Source organism: Tamandua tetradactyla, chromosome 6 (genome assembly GCF_023851605.1).
Source record: "Tamandua tetradactyla isolate mTamTet1 chromosome 6, mTamTet1.pri, whole genome shotgun sequence".
Lineage (NCBI taxonomy): Eukaryota > Metazoa > Chordata > Mammalia > Pilosa > Myrmecophagidae > Tamandua > Tamandua tetradactyla.
Window position 1 is genome coordinate 17,811,138 of NC_135332.1, and position 19,803 is coordinate 17,830,940.

Sequence of the window (19,803 nt, forward strand, 5' to 3'; positions counted from 1 at the left end):
AGGGTCCAGGCTTGTGACCCCTGCTTTGGTCTGTCCTGGGCCACCGTGCTGCCTCCCCCATCTCTGGTCTGCCCTGCACTCCTGGGGCCACAGCAGCTCAGGGCAGAACTCTCAGCCCCTGGTTCTGTCCGCTGTTTGCAGCCTGCGAGAGGGGCGGGAGGTATGGATGGTCCGTGAGGGAGACTCCAGCAGGCCATGGAGCAGGACAAAGGAAGCTTGGGATGAGGCCAGACAGAGGGGCTGGCAGTGGGTCAGGAGGCCAGGGGGCCAGGCCTGAGGTGCCCAGGAACACAGAGCCACCCCAGAAGTTGTGACGTCGGCCCAGCGTGGCTGGAGTGCAGCATCTGCAGGGGTTAACAGAGCACAGTTTCAGAGCCATCACCCCACTGCCAGTGGAGGGGAGTGCCCCCAGTTTTGGCCTAGCTCTCCTTTTTCCATCCCAGTGCTGAGTGATGGCCCACCAGGGTTGCCCAGTGAGCCGGGCAGGCTACAAGTCTGGAATGCCACCCCCCCACACACCCAAGGTGGACCACAGTACAGGTGGCACTCCCTGGAGTTGTGCAAAGTAACCTGGTCAAATCATCTGCTGTCCTCTTATTTTTCTGGCTGAGATGATGGAAGCCCTCTCTTCTTTTTATCTTATGCTGCAAGCACGGTTGAAAGCCAGGTATTGCATTCAGATGACGGGTTTGGGAGGTGGTCTACATGATGACAGTGATTTGAAAAGAATAGATCGTTCCTCTCAATGCTGTGACATTGAAAGAGAGGGAGCTATTGATACTTCGCTTGTTTGTTTGATTGATGAAGTGAGTGGGGAGGGGCAGAGTGGTGGGAGAGACCCGAGTTTGCTTCACTTAGTGCTACTCTGAAATTTCCCAATGCCAACAGATTAAACAAAAACAACATCAAAACCTCTCCAGCTTTCTGAGAAGGAGAGAGCATTGCAGTGGGAAGACCTTTAGCTGTTTTGAGTCTTGGGGCTTGGAAGTGGGTAGGGTCAGTGCCTCTTTGCTTTCTCCCTTTGTGTGCCCATTTTCCCTAACATATCCCCCCACGCCCCATGTTGGGCAACGTTCTCACGTCCTCCTCTGCTCCTTCTCTCTGCCCCACCTCCACCATCCATGCTGATTCTGGGACCCTTTTAGGAAACTGCAGTTCCTGCTACTCAGGGTTTGGGGTCCCGCTGGCATCTCCGAGGTGTGTGGGGGCTGCCACCCCAGCTCCCGGTCTCTCCGTGACCTCAGGCAGCTCTGGGAACCCAGCCAGAAGGCGACTTATGTTAGTGTGAGAAAGCAGCAGCAGCAGCTGGACTGGGCTGGGAGCTAGGGGAGATGGGGACAAGCAAAGCAGAAATGTCCCCAGCAGCCCAGGGGATGTGGAGGGTCTGTCCGACCGCCCCTCCCCCACTTGGCCCCACGCACATGGCAGAAGAGACAAATCCCCTGCAGCATCCCCTCCGCTCTCGGTGGCCTCCAAGCTTTGTCTGTGCCGCCCTCCTGGCTGGTGCAGCTGGGCTCAGCTGGGGCCTGGGACTCCTGTCTGGAGTTGGGGACACCGAGGCCAAGAATGGCATGATGTTGTCCCTCCACCCATGGTAACGGGGAGGGGAGTGTTGGCGGTGGAGGCGGTGAGAGCCCGTAAGTCCTGCTTCCCAGCCCTGGGTGCCCCTCTACGCCTTCCGGGGTGCCCGGGCCCTTTCCTTCCCGAGAAGCAGATGCTGTCGCTATTTATACCCCTTGGCCCTCACAATGCTGACACACACGGAGCGGCCGTCCAATGCCCGCACCTGCGTTTCTTTGCCTAAGAGGTCCCTTTGCCCTTGGAGCCAGCTCTGCCCCCCACGCAGGCCAGGAGCATGGGGGCTTGGCATCCCTGGGGCCACCTCCATCCGTCCCCGACAGGAGCTGGAGCCCCAGGTCCCTCACCCCGAGCTGGGGACCCAGGAATGCTCTGTGCCGGCCCCCAGTTTCCTGGGTGGACTGAGCTCTGGTCACCCACGACAGATGGGATGACGCAGGCTTTCCCGGCTGCTGTCCCTTTCCTGTCTCACATCCTCCCCCCCTCAGGATTTCCTTCACCTCCCAATTAATACTTGCCCCCATCCTTGTATCAGGGCCTGTTTCTGGGGGAGCCCACCTGAGCCCCCCCCACCCCCGTTGCCCTGCCTGGCTTGTCCCCAGGTGATATGCGCGAGGGGTGGCTTAGAGCCCTGCTGTCAGGTTTGGAGGTGAGCTGAGCCCCCTGGGTGTGGAAAACCTGCACGGATTTAACGAAAAGGGCAGGCAAGGACCCGCTCACACACTGCCATGCACGGCACTAACAATCGGAAATGATTAGGAAGGAAATTGTGGGGAATTGGGGGCCGGTGAGCGGGAGCTGGTCGGAGCACCTTGTCATCGCATTTCCCGAGGTCTCCCCACCAGGTGCCCTCCATTCCCTGCAGAGGGGACGGTGGCTGCTGTGGCCGAGGGGCCTGTCCTTGTCCCGGAATTGAGCCTTGCAGGACAAATTCATGATGGTTTTCTACAGTGGGTACAGGCAAGGAGGGTCAGGACCCAGGGGACTTGCAGGAGAAGGGGAGCAGGGGGCAAAGGTTATGACCCCTAGAACACAGGCTCCCGAATCCCCCAAGCATCAGAACCAGAGGGGGAGCACACCAAGTGCAGAGCCCCAGCCTGGCCAGCAGGGGCTGTGAGGCATGTGCACGGCTCACCACACATTTATCAACTTTCAGAGCTCTAGGAGTTCCGTCTGGAACTCAGCCTGGGGCTTAGGGCTCCCAGCCTGCTGCTGGGCCTTTTCCACCATCTCACCAATCTGACGATTGTGTGGGCACCGGACAACGCAGAGGTTACATCGAAAGCTCCATTGTAAGGTTGACCAAACCAAGATCCAGCTGATGACAAAGTTATTCCAGTGTCACACGGCGGCAGGGAGCGGGGCTGGCCCAGGCACCCTCTCCTCCCCCGGAGGCTGATCTCTGACCACAGGGTGAGCAGGGCCAGGGGGTCGGGGGGCTCATGCTCCTGCCCCTCCCCAGGCGGGGCGGAAGGAAGGCTTGGCAGACCGGAGCGGGCCAGGGTCTGCGCTGGCTTCCCTTCCCCGGGAGCGTCCCGGCCTCCTGGGCCCCCGCTGACCATGCCCATGCTCTGCCCGCAGTGCTGGGTGGCCTGGAGTCCCGCGGCGTCCTCCGCAAGATGAGTGATCTCCTGGAGCTGATGGCCAAGCGCATGGACATGCTGGCGCGGCTGGAGAACAGCAGCGAGCTGCACCGGGCTGCCGACGAAGCGCACCTGGCTGCAGACAGGTGAGGGGACACGGGATGCAGGGCAGGGGCGGGGTGGGCGCTCGATGTGCTGGGGGTGGGGCGGGGGTGGCTTCGGGCCTGACCTCCCGGAGCCGGGTCTGGGGGCGCTGCTGGGTCTGGGGGCACCATCGGGCATCGTGGAGACAAACTTAAAAATGCAGAAAATCATGCAAGTAATGCACACATCCCCAGGCCCATTTCCGTCACCCAGACGCACAGCTGTGACCATTTCGTCACACTCATGGCCTCTCTTCCCTATTCCTGTCTAAAGAAATATCACCGAGAGAGCTGCTGGCCCTTTGGCCACCTCTCCCTGGAGAATGTGCCCTCCTGGATTTGCCGTAGGCTTTCCCGGTGGATTCTAAATGCCTGTGAACAGCTGTTTTGCACACGCATCCTGCGTGCATTTACATGAATGGTGCCCGCCGTACCTGGCCACACGGTACTTTTCGCGTCCACACGGGGCTTTGTGCAAGTCCGTCCGTGTAGACGGCCCTGGGTGTTCTGGCCGCGCCGCCGCGTCTCTCTCCCGCCGGCGGGTCCACTTTAAGCAAAGCCCCATCGTGCCGGGGTGTTTGCATCGCAGCTGGCCTCGAGCTTGGCTCCAAGGAACTCCAGGTTTGGTGCCTCGTTTTCCAGGATGTCAGTGGCATCCCCGGGACCCAGGCCGGGCGAAACCCAGCTTCAGGCCTCAGTATATTAGGCGCCACCTGTGCCTTGGAAAGGATAGAAAGCACGATGTCAGCATCGTCCTGATGGGGGTCCGGGCCCGGGAGCCTCGCCCCCTGCCCCATCCCAGGGAGAGGAGTTCCACTGGGTCTCCCGGAGCCGCTGCGGAGCTTCATGGGATCCGCTTCCTGAAACACCTGGCTGCAGAAAAAAAGGCGGAATTCACAGTTTGCAACAATTTGGGGTCAAAAGTTACCCCTCATGCGATGTGAAAGCAAAGACTCCAGGCTCTTCTGAAGTACCCAGTTAGGTAAAGTGCAGGCGAGTGGGGGTGTTTGCCTCTCTGCCCTCCCTCACCCAGTGCCTGGGGTGCCTTACTACCCAGCGCACAGCCGAGAAGCCCGAGGCGTGGGGAGGAGGCGCGGGCGGAGGGTGGGGGGGTGGAGGCGCAGGGAGGAGACGAGGGGTGCGCGACGCGCGCAGCTGGGCGGGGCGTCCGAGCCGCTCCTGACTGCGGGGCTCTCAGAGGCCCCTTTGCTCCTTGCCCCTGGGCTTTGGACAGGGTACTGCGTTCCACGTGTGATTACGGTGGAGTGGCCCGTCTGCCTTTGCAAGAATTTTCCTATCAATCAATCCATGAATTAGAAAGAGAAAAGAATCCCGTATCAGGACTTGCGCTCTGAACTCTGGTTTGGAGAATGTTGTCACTAAAATGACAGTCTGGAGGCTGCGCTTGAACGCGACGCCGTACGTGAGGTGCCCGCCACGAGGCCAGTGGCTGTGGGAGGGTGGTCTCCCCACCGCGAGGAGCGGGGGACTAGCAAAGGGGCGGTTCCTATAGGTGCTCGGGGAAGGCCTTCTGAGTAGGGGGTATTGGAGCCCGGCTCTGGGTGGAGGAAGGCACCTGCCACATGATGAGCTGGGAGTAGAGGATTTGAGAGCAGCAAGTGCAAAGGCCCTGGGGTGGGCCTGCGCTCGGCATACTGGAGGAAAAGAACCCCCCTGGGGCAGGGCCTGGTGGGGGACAGGAGGGGACACAGTTCTCAGAGCCCTGGGAAGCCACTGGGAGATTTTAAGCCAGGGAGTGATAGGATCTGATTATATTTTTTATTTTAAAAATCACTCTCGGGTGCATGGGTGATTCAGTGGTAGAATGCTCACTTGCCATGTGGAAGACCCGGGTTCAGTTCCTGGCCCATGCACACACACACCCCCCCCCCAAAAAAAACACGTTCAAAATTCCCCGTGATAGACATATCACATATCTGCCTGCATGTGCATGTATAGATATAGAAATACATGTATGTCGGGAGACACAGACACAAAAAAGCTCACACTGATGCCTGTGTGAACGACGGATTAGCGAGGTGGGGAGAGGGGAAGCGAGAGGCCAGTGGGAGAGATGTGAGACAAGGCAAGGTATTTGGACTCCCTGGGGCTCCCTCTGGGACGTGAGACCCGTTTTTTTTCAGGGTGCACAGGTTGGTCTTCTCCATGCTGGTGAGGTCCCCCCTGACACAGCCCCTGCCCGCGGGCCTCCCTCCCCTCTGCTCTCCCTGCCACCCCACATTCCCAGCCCGGTCCACCTTGCAGACCCAGCCGCCGCCCCCTCTCTGGCCCCTTCCACTCTCCTGTCTGCCCCCACTGGGCTGCTGACCCACCCCCGGCCCACCCTGATCGCTCCCGACCCACCCTTTTTCTCCGTGATTCAGCACGCTGAGCTGAGGGTCAGGCCGGCTCGGGGGCCCCGGTGCTACTGCTGGCACATTAAAGACTCTCTTGCTTCTTCCCAGCCCGGCCCGGCCCTGCCTCCCTCTGCCCTGTCCTCCACCTCCTCCGGGGAAGGGGGGAGCTCACGCCTCTCCCCCCACCCACTGTGAACAGCAGCCTTCCCTCATGAGGGCCTTGCCTTTAGGGACACTGGGGCTTCTGGTTTCAGGAAGAGGAATGGAGAGTGTGACCTGGGCACGCAACGAGCTTGTGTCCCCCCCCACCGCCCGCTCCTAACCCAGCCCACGCGGGGGGGGGGGGGGGGGGCACCGTGCAGGCCCAGACTGGCGGAAGCCCAGGCTCCTGTGTTTCTAGCAACCTCTCCGTTAGCTGCACTTGGATTCTCCGCTTTGAAATTACCTGTGGCTTAAAAAGAGGGATCTCCCACTGCCCACCTCCAGCCGTCCAACAGGCTTCTAGGCTGCCTCATTCCCTCCTGGCTGGGGCATCCTTGGGGAAAGCAAATTTCGGTTTTTTTTTAAATTTTTTATTAATTAAAAAAAATTACAAGAAACAAACATTCCCAACACATACACTCAGCAATTCACAGTATCATCACATAGTTGCATATTCATCATCATGATCATTTCTCAGAACATTAGCATCAATTCAGAAAAAGAAATAAAAAGACAACAGAAAAAAAAAAGTTTTACAGGCCATACCCCTTACTGATCCCTTTCATTGATCGCTAGTATTTCAAACTAAATCTATTTTAACATTTGTTCCCCCTATTATTTATTTTTATTCCATATGTTCTACTCGTCTGTTGACAAAGTAGATAAAAGGAGCATCAGACACAAGGTTTTCACAATCACACAGTCACACTGTGAGAGCTATATCATTATACAATCATCATCAAGAAACCTGGCTACTGGAACACAGCTCTACATTTTCAGGCAGTTCCCTCCAGCCTCTCCATTACATCTTGGATAACAAGGTGATATCTACTTAACGCATAAGAATAACCTCCAGGATAACCTCTCGACTCTGTTTGGAATCTCTCAGCCATTGACACTTTGTCTCATTTCACTCTTCCCCCTTTTGGTCGAGAAGGTTTTCTCAATCCCTTGATGCTGAGTCTCAGCTCATTCTGGGATTTCTGTCCCACGCTGCCAGGAAGATCCACACCCCTGGTAGTCATGTCCCACGTAGACAGGGGGAGGGTGGTGAGTCTGCCTGCTGTGTTGGCTGGAGAGAGAGGCCACATCTGAGCAACAAAAGAGGTTCTCCTGGGGGTGACTCTTAGGCTTAATTTTAAGTAGGCTTGACCTATCCCCTGTGGGGTTAAGTTTCATATGAACAAATCCCAAGACTGGGAGCTCAGCCTATAGCTTTGGTTGTCCACACCACTTGTGAGAATATCAAGAATTCAACTTGGGGAAGTTGAGTTTTCCCCCGTTCTCACCATTCCCCAAAGAGGACTTTGCAAATACTTTTCTGCTCACTGATCAAATCACTCTGGGATTCATCAGGGCATCACCTGGACAAACCAACAAAATCTCATGTCCTATACAAAGTTCCATGTACTTAAGGTGTTCAATCAACTATCTACATAAGTTATATTAGGAGATGCACTAGTCAAAGTATAGATTTGTACCAAATAAACATTTTTTGCTTTAGTCTTACATATTAGTTGAAATTTTAAAATATTAAGTACCATCTATTTTCAGCACACTGCAGTAATGACATTCTTTTGTTCTTCCTCATGCAAAAACATTTTTTAAATTTGTACATTTAGTCACTATCATTATACATTCTAGGCATTCCTAGATTACACCATCTCAGTCTTTATCGTCTATTTTTCTTTGTGATTTCATTTATGCCCCAGCCCTCCTCCCTCTATCATTCTCATATGCAGCTTCATTCACTGTTTTGACATAATTGTATTACAGTTAGGTAATATTGTGCTGTTCATTTCTGAGTTTTTATATTCAGTCCTGTTGCACAATCTGTATCCCTTCAGCTGCAATTACCCAACATCTTACCCTATTTCTATCTCCTGATGGTCTCTGTTACCAAGGAAATATTCCAAGTTTATTCACTAATGTCAGTTCATATCAGTGAGACCATACAGTATTTGTCCTTTTGTTTCTAGCTAATCTCACTCAGCATAATATCCTTAAGGTCCATTCATGTTGTTACATACTTCATGACTTTATTCTGTCTTACAGCAGCATAATATTCCATCTTATGTAAATGCCACAGTTTGTTTAGCCAACTGTCTGTTGATGGACATTTTGGCTGTTTCCATCTCTTGGTAATTGTTAATAATGCTGCTATAAATATTGGTGTATAAATGTCCATTTGTGTCCTTGGCCTCGTGTCCTTTGAGTAGAGACAGCATATAGATGGGTCCTGTTTTTTAATCCATTCTGCCAGACTGTGTCTTTTGATTGGAGAGTTTAATCCATTAACATTCAGTGTTATTACTGCATGGGTAGTACTTTCTTCTACTATTTTGCCTTCTGGATTTTATATGTCATATCTAATTTTCCTTTTTTTTTTTTTTTTTTTTTACCTTTACTCATAGTCTTCCTTTCTACACTCTTCTCCACACCTCTCTCTTCTGTCTTCGTATCTGTCTCTAGTGTTCCCTTTAGTATTTCTTGCAGAGCTGGTCTCTTGGTCACAAACTCTCTCAGTGATTTTTTTGTCTGAAAATGTTTTAATTTCTCCCTCATTTTTGAAGGACAGTTTTGCTGGATATAGAATTCTTGGTTGGCAGTTTTTCTCTTTTAATAATTTAAATATATTATCCCACTGTCTTCTCGCCTCCATGGTTTCTGCTGAGAGATTTGCACATAGTCTTATTGGGCTTCCCTTGTATGTGATGGATTGCTTTTCTCTTGCTGCTTTCAAGATCCTCTCTTTCTCTTTGACCTTGGACATTCTGATTATTAAATGTCTTGGAGTATGTCTATTTGGATCTGTTCTCTTTGGGGTACACTGCACTTCTTGGATCTGTAATTTTAAGTCTTTCATAAGAGTTGGGAAATTTTCAGTGATAATTTCCTCCATTAGTTTTTCTCCTCCTTTTCCCTTCTCTTCTCCTTCTGGGACACCCACAACACGTATATTCATGAGCTTCATATTGTCTTTCAATTCCCTGAGTCCCTGCTCATATTTTTCCATTTTTTTTTCCTATAGTTTCTGTTTCTTGTCAGATTTCAGATGTTCCGTTCTCCAGTTCAGAAATCCTATGTTCTGTCTCTTGAAATCTACCATTGTAGGTTTCCATTGTTTTTTCATCTCTTCTACTGTGTCTTTCATTCCCATCAGTTCTGTGATTTGTTTTTTCAGACTTTCGGTTTCTTCTTTTTGTTCTTTCCTTGTCTTCTTTATATCCTCCCTCAATTCATTGATTTGGTTTTTGATGAGGTTCTCCATGTCTGTTTGTACATTCTGAATTAATTGTTTCAGCTCCTGTATGTCATTTGAATTGTTGGTTTGTTCCTTTGACTGGGCCATATCTTCAATTTTCCTAGTGTGATTTGTTATTTTTTGCTGGTGTCTAGGCATTTAATTACCTTAATTAGTTTATTCTGGAGATTGCTTTCACTTCTTTTATCTAGGGTTTTCTTGCTGGATGAATTTGTTGTCTATCTGTTCTTTGACATTCCATTTAGCTTTATCTGGACCTTTAGCTTAAGTTTTGTTTAACAGAGGAGAATTTTTCAGTTCTTGTTTTCTTGTTTCTTGCCCTGCTTGTGTGGTGCCTTTCCCACACACACACTTAGGAGGGTCTACTTAGATATTATAGACCCCAGCCAGATTTTCCCAGACCAAACTGGCCTCCTATCAGGAGGAAAGAGTCACCTGTGTCGGTTTTCCCTGAGGGTGAGACTCAGCAGGTTGAAAGACTTTCCTGTGAAGTCTCTGGACTCTGTTTTTCTTATCCTGCCCAGTATGTGGCGCTTGTCTGACTGCAGGTCCCACCAGCATAAGATGATGCAGTACCTTTAACTTTGGCAGACATTCCCTGCTGGGGGCATGGTGGAGACAGAGGAGAGGTTGTAAGCTGGTTTTAATGGCTTGAAATTACCAAGCCCTGGTGTCTGAATTCCTTGATGGAGGAATTCCACCTGGGTGGGGCTTCACCCCTCCCTGGGGGAAGGCACAAGCTTCATATAAGCCCCGAAAAGAGCTCACTTCTGCCTATGCCTGGGGCAGTTGCAGCCTGAAAAGTCCTGCAGCTGTATCCAGAGGCAGTCAAGCCTTTGTAGATACACAGCCACAAAAATCTCTATTTCCTTCTTCTTTTTTTCCCCCCTTTTTCTGTCAGTCCTGCCTCCTTGGCACCGGGGCAAAAATGAGCAACCTCCGCTTTGATCAGGTTCACCTAAGCTGGGGGCCTCTTTTTAGTAGTCAGAATTTGTTAATTAGTTCCACAATTGGCGTTTGATTGTGTCCAGTTCCTGCTGCTGGTAAAGTCCTTTCCTTTCCCCTCTGGGAAGTGGCCTGTGGGGGAGGGGCGCTGGCCGCCGCAGCTTTGGGAACTCACGGTTCTGGGGGGTGCTCGCAGCCAGTCCACCTGGTCCAGACTGGGGTATGCTGTGTGTCCGGGCACTATCGTAGCCCAGGGAGCTGTTCTGTACTGTTTCTGGTTATTTAGTAGTTGTTCTGGAGGACGAACTAAAATGTGCACGTTGTTAAGCTGCCATCTTGACCTGGAAGTCAGCAAATTTTGTTTTGCAGACTGGGAAAGCATAATGAGGAAGGCACGCCGCATCGTGTTATGTTTCCCAAAGCCGAATAGTCATACTCTGAAGTTGGCATCAGGCTTCACTGTGTGTGCTCGAGTCGTGAAGTGTTGGTCGAGGGCCTGCTGAGCCCAGAGTCTGGGCTGGGACTTCGGAGCAGGTGGGGAGGACCCAAAGGAGATGGAGTTGGGGCTTGACCTCCAAGAGTTTATACCCCATGTGGGGAGAGGGCCCTGGCACCCCGTCCCTGTGCACACCAGGGAAGTTTAGAAACAGGTGTGCATTGGGACATTGCCAGCCAGCCCGTGCCTGGCCCAGGGCCTGCGCCTGGGGGCTCCAGGGAATAAGGCCCTGGATGGGGGCAGACCTGAGCTTGCATCCTGGCTGGGCCACCACCAGGAGGTTAATTAATGTCTCTGAGCCTCAGTTCCACATGGCTCTGATGGAGGGAGGACTGTTTGGCCCTGTGCCCAGCCCTTCTAAGCAAGTCGTCCCCCTGTTCCCCCCAACAGGGTGTGGGGGAAGGGGAGACCCGGTAGGTTGGGGGAGGGGCTGGACTCAGAAAGGCCTCACCGAGGAGGGGTCGGCCCTGCAGCTGGAGGGATGGGGGAGTGGAACATGGACCACCAACTTCGGAGGTTCTGAGCACATCCATAGGCTGTGGCCTCCACAATTCGTGTCTTCTGCGGGTCCTGGACCCCAGACTCAAATACCCACCCACCTGGAGGGCCAAGAAATGCCTCGGACACAAGCATCTGTCAGCATGACTCCTGGGTACCCCAGAGCCCGCGTCTCCCACACGCCCCATCTCAGTGTCAGTCCCGTCATTCAGATTGCTCGGACCCCTGACCTTTAGCTGTCCTTGCCCCGCCTCATGCCACATCCAGTCCATCAGCAAGTTGCATCTGCTCCATATCCCACGCACACCCAGAATCCCAGCTTGTCTCTCTGCCCCACTGCCACCTCCCTAGCCCCCCTCCCATCGCCCCCCACTCAGCAGCTAGAGGGACCTCTTTAAAGTATCAACTAGAGAGGTCCCTCCCCTGCTCCCCTCCTCTGTGGCCCCCCCATCTGCTCACGTAAGAGCCCAAGTCCTTCCCGTGGCCTAGGGGCCAGCCTGTCTGTCACCTCTCGGGCTCCTCCATTTGGACTTCCCACTTGCTCCCTCCACCACCCCCTGACCTCAGGGCCTTTGCATGGGCTGTTCCCTCTCCCTGGAACACTGTTCCCCATGATCTCTGTGTGGTTTTTCTCTCTTTCCTTCTGATTTTTGCTCAGATGTCACCATCTCCATGAGATGACCTTAAAGCTGCATCCCACTGTCCTGGGTTCCCCACACCCTTCCCTTGTCACCATCTCACGCAGTATATATTTGAATTGTTTACTTGCTTGTAGCCTCTCTCTGTGCTGGAACGTGAGTCTCTGTGGCCAGGAGCTGTTTCCCTTCTGTGTCCTCAGCACCAAGAATAGCCACTTGTACATTCTCGAATGTATGCCTCAGAAATTGCAAATGTGTCATGTCACACGGCAGGAAGGGGTGCTAGAAGTGATGTGCGTGTTTCTGGCCAATTCTACCCAAGAGGTCGTCCTCCGTTTCCGTTCTGTCCCCTGAGCGGGTGGGCCTGGTTGGGAATCACAAGTCATTGCCACGCGGCATCCCACAGCGTCTGGGGGGAGGTGGACTGTCTGCCTCGGCGGAGAAGCCAAGCCCAGGCGTCGCCCTCCGGCCTGGTCCCTCCTCTCTGCCAACCGCAGCCCGAGGCACAGTCTGCTGAGCGTCATGGTTTTCGCGGTCTCATCTGTAGCGTCAACAAGTCTGAGCCCCCCACTGCCACCTCTGCCGGGGAGGGGACGGTCAGCAGGTCATGGCACTGCCCCTCGGGGGGTTTATGCAGCCAGGGAGACGCACACTGACGCAGGAAATGCTGGGACTTTGGTGTGAAGTGAACATATGAAAATGCAGGTTATAGAATTATAAATAGAATTGAATTTTCAGCTGGGTGCAATTCAATAAAAATAAAATAGTGCAGCAGAGATGCATCAAAACTGCCATCTCTGGGTAATGAGATGAAGTTTCTTCCCAAATTAAAAACAAGAAAAATCTTTATTTAAAAATCCTATGATGCTTCTCTGGACTTCCCAGTCTGTTGCCCCATGCTGGCGGCAGTGGGGGTGGGGGTGCAGGCGGGTGGGGGTGGGGGTGCAGGGGGTGCGAGGGGGTGCAGCGAGACCCCCGCAGGTGTCTGTGTGGGTGCGAGGGCTGGGCGGGGCCCTTACCTGTTACATCAGCTTGGGCCTTGATTTTAGGAGCTGCCTCCTGCTCTCGGGCCCTGTGCCAGGCATGGCTGCAGGGGAGCCTCGGCTGTGCCCCTCGGTGACAGGGAAGCCCTGTGGGGGCAATTTGGGAGCTCGTCCTGCTCCAAGGCTGGCTAAGGCTGACCCTTCAGGAAGGGGGTCAGCGAGCCAGGGTGCGGCACAATGGGTCGAGGGGGCTGTGGGAAGAGCTACAACCGGGCAGCCAGGACACACGACCCCGGGGTGGGGGGGGGCAGGGCCTGGCCATGGCCACGTGGTGAAGGGGGGGACCCAGGAAGCCGGGCTGACTCCCAGCCCCCAGCCAGCACAGGTGTGGGGGCACCAGGCTCCCACGTGGACGCGCCCTTTCCACCCTCCTCATGAGAAGGCGCCAAGAGGGGTGACAGGACAAAGGCCATGCCCCCCCCCACCAGGAGATTCATGGAGGTGCTATTGGGTGCGTTAGGGTTGTCATTGAAGAATTGTGGGGTGCTGAGTGGGGCCGGCTGAGGAGGTCCACTCAGTCCCCCCAGGGCGAGAAAAGGCTGGGTTCTGGGGTGGGCAGGTGGGCCCCCATCTTGCCTGGCTCCCCCCAGCCAGCCTTCGGCACCCAGCTCGGCTCCACTGCAGGGTCCCCTTCCCCATACCGCCCACCCAAGTGCCATTCTTAGGGCACATTTATTCCTTTTCTTTTTGGTGCAGGAGAAGTGGCAGCCTTCCTGCTTTTACCCTGGTGGGGGTGGGGGCAGGCCCTTGCTCACCTGCCTGGAGCCCCCCAGCACCGATGGGGTCCCTGGATGGGGGCGAGGAGAGGGCTGAGGCAGGGGAGAGCAGTAAAAACGGGGGGTGGGCTGGACACCAGGGGGTGCTTCCAAGGTCCGTGTGGTGGGAGAGACAGATAGACACGGAGACAACATGCATCCTCGGCTGCCTTGTGTGCGTCTGGAGGTACCTGGAGGCATGAATTGTGGTGTGTTAAAAGAAAAGCGGTCAGTTTCCCAACAAAATAGCTGCTCCCAGCCAGCAGGCTGGCCGACTGGGGACCTGACGCCCCGCTAACAGAATACACCTCATAAATCATGGGAGGAAAGTGGAATTAAACCTTCCCCAAGTGTCCTGGGGGGAACGAGACTGGAATGTTCCCGGAGAAACAGGGGGGTGGGGCGAGCCTCAGGGTCTGACCTAAAGAGGGGGTGACATGGGGTGCGGGGAAGTTCCCTCCTTACCCTGGCTCCATCACCTGCTGATGGCAGGGAGAGCAGGCCCCGGGGCCAGTGGGCGGCCCTTGGGGGTGTCCCGGGTCAGCCTGGTGGGCTGGCACCTTCAGGAGGCCCCTGGCCACTCTGTGGAGGGAGTGGGGCAGGGGCACGGGGGCATGGCTGCCCTGAGAGCGGGCCCTGGGTGGGCACTGGGATGGGCAGGTGCCCAGAGGCCTAACTCGACCTACTTTTGCCTTCCAGGTAAGAAATTATCTTAGTGGTGGGGTGTCTGGTGCTTAAAGTACACACAGGCCCTTTTAGTGTTTTGTAACTGCAGGTGGGGGCAGCAAGGGTGGGCCCTGGAGGCCTGGCTGCAGTCCCTGACCTGTCCCCAGCTCGCAGCATGGCCTCTGGAGAGCCCTTTGCCCCCCCTGGCCCATTTTCCCATCTATAGAGGAGGAGGGGCTGGGCCTGCAGATCTCAGACACCCCGTGATCTTGGGGAGCTAATCCGTGAGCCTGGACAGGTTCCTGAGGCTGCAGGACCCCCAGGGGGGCACCGTGAGAGGTTCGGGCACCCTGAAGGGTGACTCCCCAAGGCAGGGTGGGTAAGAGCTCCCAGAGAGGGCACCCGTTAGCCCTCTTCCCGTGGGAAGGGACCAGTGGTGTCCTGCTCAGGAGCTGCGAGCAGAGCCTGGGAAATCACCGTGCCCCCCACACTCCCTGACCTGTCTACCCACCCCACATGTCTCAGAAGGACCCAAGGGGGGATGTTCTTGATTCCAGTGGCCTTTTTTGCAGAGCTGGCAGAAATAGCAATATTAATCAATAATGATGGTGATGATGATGATACCTGATGACAACAGCCATCCTTTATAGGGTACTACTTATTAGGAACTTTGATCCCCATGTTTTAGTTTGCTAAAGTTGCTGGAAATGCAATATAGCAGGAATGGGTTGGCTTTTAAAAAGGGAATATTAAGTTACAAGTTTTCAGTTTTAAGGCCATAAAAATGTCCAAACTAAGGCATCCAGGGAAATATACCTTGACTCAAAAAAGGCCAATGCATCCGAGCACCTCCGTCAGCTGGGAAGGCCCGTGGCTGGCATCTGCTGGTCTTTTGGCTTTTAGTTTTAAACAGCTCCCCTGGGGGCATTTTCCTTCTGCATCTTCAAATGTCTCTGTCTCTGTGGGCTCTGAAACTTCTTCCAAAATGGTTCCCCTCTTAGAGGATTCCAGTAAGCAACCCCACCTTGATTAAGTTGGAAACAACTTAATCAAAAAGATCCCACCCAACTATACTGAACCATGGCTTTTCTGGGGCCAGAGTTTCAAACTGGCCCACCCACCCACAGCCCAATGTCTGTCCTTTACAGAGAAGGGAACTGGGCTTAGACAGGAAAGCAAGACCCTGCCTTGCCCTGCTTGGTCCTACTTTTGTTGGGGGTGAGCGTGAAAACGTCCCACAATCCTGAATGGGGTCTCTGCCTGGTGGGAGGGGTGGAGGGGCCCTTTGGGCGGTGTGCCAGACCTACTTCCCCAAAGAGCTTTTGTGTAACACTGAAAGCCTCTGCCTACTCAGACTCCAGAGCTTGGCTCCACCAGGGAGGGTGATGGGAAAAGGCCCAGGTCAGGCATGTCCCTGCCAGGTGTCCAGGCCCATGACGGAGCCCTGGATGGGGAGGGAGAGGCGCTTGGGGGGTCTCCAGGTCAGCCTCCAATGGGATGGGGGTGGGAATCCTGGCCTCACCCCCAGCAACCCCTTCAAACCCCTGGTTAAGCAGTTTCAGCCGTGTGAGACTCACCATTTTCAAATGTGGTCCTTTCTCTTGTGGGTCAGCGCTGCTAGGTGATTTATCCTGCCCCAAAGGCTGGGCCCTCACTTGGACCCAGCACAGGTCAGCATAATCATTACTACCCAGTAACGCTAATGATGATAGGACCCACTCCCCTTCTAAGCCCTCTGTGGCGCCCGCACACCCCGAGGAGCATGGGGAATTTTGGGGGCGGGGTTAGCCCGGGTGGGACCGCGCTACTCCCCCCACCCAACTGAACAAGGAAGAAGCCAGCTGCGCTCGGTGTGCATGCTATCGGGGCAGAGGCCACAAGTCTTGGTTACACCGCAGAGATCTGCACCCCCATGGGAGGAGTCCAATGCCCATGCAGACCCCTCGGGATCTGCCCCTGTCCCTGGGGACTCGTGGGAAGTGAAGCAGAGCCCCTGGAACAGGGCGAGGAGAGCCTCGGCTTACCAGGAACGAGCAGGGGCGGGGGAGGAGCAGCCATGCGTGAAGGAGGAAAAGGCGGTGGGGGGGGGGGGACAGGCATGGGGGAGGGGCAGCCCCCGGGAGGGAGGATCACACATGGAGAGGGGCAGGTGCAGGGGAGGAGCAGCAGTGGGTGAGGGAGGAGCAGGCGTGGGGGAGGAGCAGCCCCAGGGTGGCGTGGGGGGAGGGATAGGTGTGGGGGAGGGGCAGGCGCAGGGGAGGAGCAGCCCCCAGGAGGAGCAGCTGTGTGTGAGGGAGCAGCAGGCATGGGGGAGGAGCAGCCCCAGGGTGGCGTGGGGGGGAGGGATAGGTGTGGGGGAGGGGCAGGCGCAGGGGAGAGTCAGGTGCGGGGGAGGGGGGTGCACATGGGGGAAAGGGGCAGGCGCAGGGGAGGGGCAGCCCCCGGGGAGAATCCTAGCGTTGCTCAGGAGTGGGTGTTGAGTGGCTCCCGGTGCAGCTGACACGTGGCATGGGGAGGGGGCCTGGAGAGACAGGTGAATGACATGACACCATGGCAGTGTGTCACTAACATATGATCACCTGTGCTGAGTATTGCCCACCTGAGCCCAGGTGGCCAGGGTTTTTACTGCGGTCAGTCACTGAGTGCAGCTGACTTCGTCTCCATCCCCTCCAGAGGTCACGCTGATACCTGTCGCCCAAGGCCCCAGGCGTGCCAAGACACTTCTCAGGCTGGAGGCCACCACCCAGGACCCAGGACTGGGTTAGACCTTTCTTGGGAATATGCAGGGTGTGGGCAGTTAACCCTTGATTGCACTCCCGGTTTGGGTCCTTGGGTTCCCCGAGGTGCCCAGTCCCTGATGGCCCGTGGATGGCTCGAGCCCCTGTGCTGGTGCCTGAGCACCCCCCACACTGCCCTTCTCTGCATGGCCCCCACTTGGGACATCCTTGGGTCTGATCCTGCAGTTGGTCTGTCTGTGACTCCCCCATGGCCAGAGCCAGGTGTGGGCAGGTGCACAGATGCTGGGCCCTCCTCCCGGGCCCCCTCCCCCGAGACCCCCAGCCTTCTCCCTGCCTCTCCCTGCGGTGGCCCTGTCTTTCGAACTCACATGTGGACATACCTCCACGCGCCCTGCCGGCAGCCCACTGGCCCAGCTCATCTGGTTTAGCAGCCATCCTCTTTAGAGTGCAAGCATCAAAGTTAAAAAAGAAAAGAAATGAAAATATGACGCGAGTAGGAGGGTTAAGGACGCTCCGTCACATGTGCCAGCTGGAGGGAGACGAGAGTGTCCCACTGCCTGGTCAGCGGCTTCCAGGTGTGGGCCCGGGTCACAGGCCCTCTGGGGCTCGGGTGCAGGTTGCCAGGGAAACCCCTTCTGCTGGAGGTGTTTCGGCCTTTGCCACCTGCTAGGGCTGGGGTGGGGACAGGTGTCAGTACTCCCATCCTGGGACCCTCCCCGAAAGATGTCACTGCTCAGAACTGGGTGGGCCTGGCCTTGGGCTCAGCACGGCCTGGTCCAGATGGAGGCTCTGAAGCTCTGAGGCCCAGGTCCCATCCCTGTGGGGTGGCGCGTCCTGCCTGCCTCGCACCTCGTTTGTTGGAGCCACCTGCCAGGATGTAGGGGCTGGGAAATGGATTTCTTTTCTTTTTAAATGGAATCCAGCTGTGCCACAGGGCAGCCTTTTCTGATTTATTGACTCCAACATTCCACCATGACTCCAGGCTGCCTCCTTTCCTGGGGACAAAGGACAGGTGGCGCCTTCTGTGGGCATGTAGACACCGCACATGTGTCTCTGTGGCTTGGCCTGGTAGCTGCCTGGTGGGACCCTGATTTTCCCACTTAATAGCTGTGTGACCCTGAGCAAGTTCCTCACCCTTGCTGTGCCTTGCTTTCCTCATGTGCACAAATGCGGGGCTGATCACCAAAAGGAATGACAAGATCGTCGTGAGAATTTGTTGAGTTGATGCAAATAAAGAGTTTGGCAAGTGAGTGCTCAGTACTTCCTGGCGATTTTGTGATCGTTTTCATCAACAGAGTGTTTTCCCCACCCCCCTAACGGTCTCGGAAAAGCCCTGGCACCCAGGGCTGCCTTATGACTTTGTTGTCTCCTGCATCCATCAGAAGTATTAAGAACTATATTTTATGATGGTTGGTGTAGAGATGAATATGTGAACGTTATGTATTAAAATGTTTCCTTCTAAGCTACACCTTAATTTCTTTTCTGATTTTAGAAGAAATAAGTGCATTTCTGGGGTGCCCTAAAAGTACCAAAGGTCCTGAGACTGTGCGTCCTGGGTTTGATGGGAAAGTTGGTCCCATTACTGCCTTGACCCCCCAGTGACAACACCGCGGCTCTGGGCTTTTCTGGGCCCAGCCAGCAGAGACAGCTGCTCACCTGCTCCCCCGCCGGCCCTCTCTCTTTCTTTTCCTCTTAGACATTTCCCAGCTCACAGATCCACTGTGGTTTTAGGCCTCGTGGCATCTACTTTAATTGTCATTTTTCAAGAAGTTTCTCAGGGAGAGAAGCCTAATCACATATTATTTGAAAACAGAAAGTGCTGTGCAAATGCTAAGTCCAGTATAATAATAGTGATGCCAAGTTGTTCTGTTTTGAACAAGTTGAACTTAAATCAAACAGATGCCATCTGCACTATTTAAAGCCTGTACTGGTTATGTTTTATGCAAAAACGCTTATCGTACGAAAACTGCTGAATCCCCCCAAAAGTGAACTGCTTTGCCTTGAAGTTAAGTATATGATACTTCCTTCTGGGGATGGGTTGGCTGCTCTAAGGAGGGAACAAATGCATATTGAGCATTTATTTAGCACATACTGCCTGCTGGGCAATTTGCATGTGTATGATCCTCCCAATAATTCTGCAAGGTACTTGACTTTTTTTCCCCCAGGTTTTAGAGGTGCTGACCCTTGAGTTCAGGGAGATTAGGTATCTTGCTCAAGTCCACAACAGCTGTCAAACGGAACCGTCAGGATTTGAACCCAGGTCTTCTGAATCTGAGGTCCTCACTCTTTTCACTAAATTGCTGAATAATGTGCAGAGTCACTAAGCCAGAGCTTGCAAATCTGGGGTGTCTCTGGCTGCTCATCCTTAGGGAAATCAGCAGGGGGAGGCTTCAGCATGAGGAAGAGACTGGAGCCAAGAATTTCCCTACAGCAGAGGGGTCCCGGTGGAACCTGGATTCTTCTTTTGTGACAGGTTAAAAACTGTTTTCCCTCAATTTTTGTTTGTATTTTTGGCTTTTACAAAGGGAATTTATTAAGTTACGAATTTACAGCTCTGAGGCCATAAAAACTGTCCAAACTAAGACAGCCAGAGACAGATACCTTGGGTCTGAAGAAAGGCCCATGGTGTCTGGGGCTTCCTCAGGCGTGTGGGAAGGTACGATGGCTGCTCTCCTTCTTTCCTGGCTTCTGGTTTTCAGAGGCTCTCTCAGCTCCCATTTCCAGCGGCCTTCACTCTGAATACCTCTAGGCCCTCACCCAGCTTCTCTGGGGCAGACTCGTTTCTTTTTAACATGGGCAGGCACCGGTAATCGAACCCGGGTCTCCAGCATGGCAGGCAGGAACTCGGTGACTGAGCCGCCGTGACCCCTGTCTCAGTTTTATCTCTTAGCTTAGCA

General features: G+C 54.4%; 1 protein-coding gene across 1 annotated transcript in view; it reads left to right on the forward strand.

Annotated features, from left to right (window-relative positions):
- Positions 1 to 19,803, forward strand: part of MGAT5B (alpha-1,6-mannosylglycoprotein 6-beta-N-acetylglucosaminyltransferase B) — a 79,771-nt gene that overhangs the window by 10,686 nt on the left and 49,282 nt on the right. Inside the window, exon 4 of the mRNA XM_077163255.1 lies at positions 3,160 to 3,307. Coding sequence (XP_077019370.1) covers positions 3,160 to 3,307 — 148 coding nt within the window. The remainder of the gene's footprint in view (positions 1 to 3,159; positions 3,308 to 19,803) is intronic.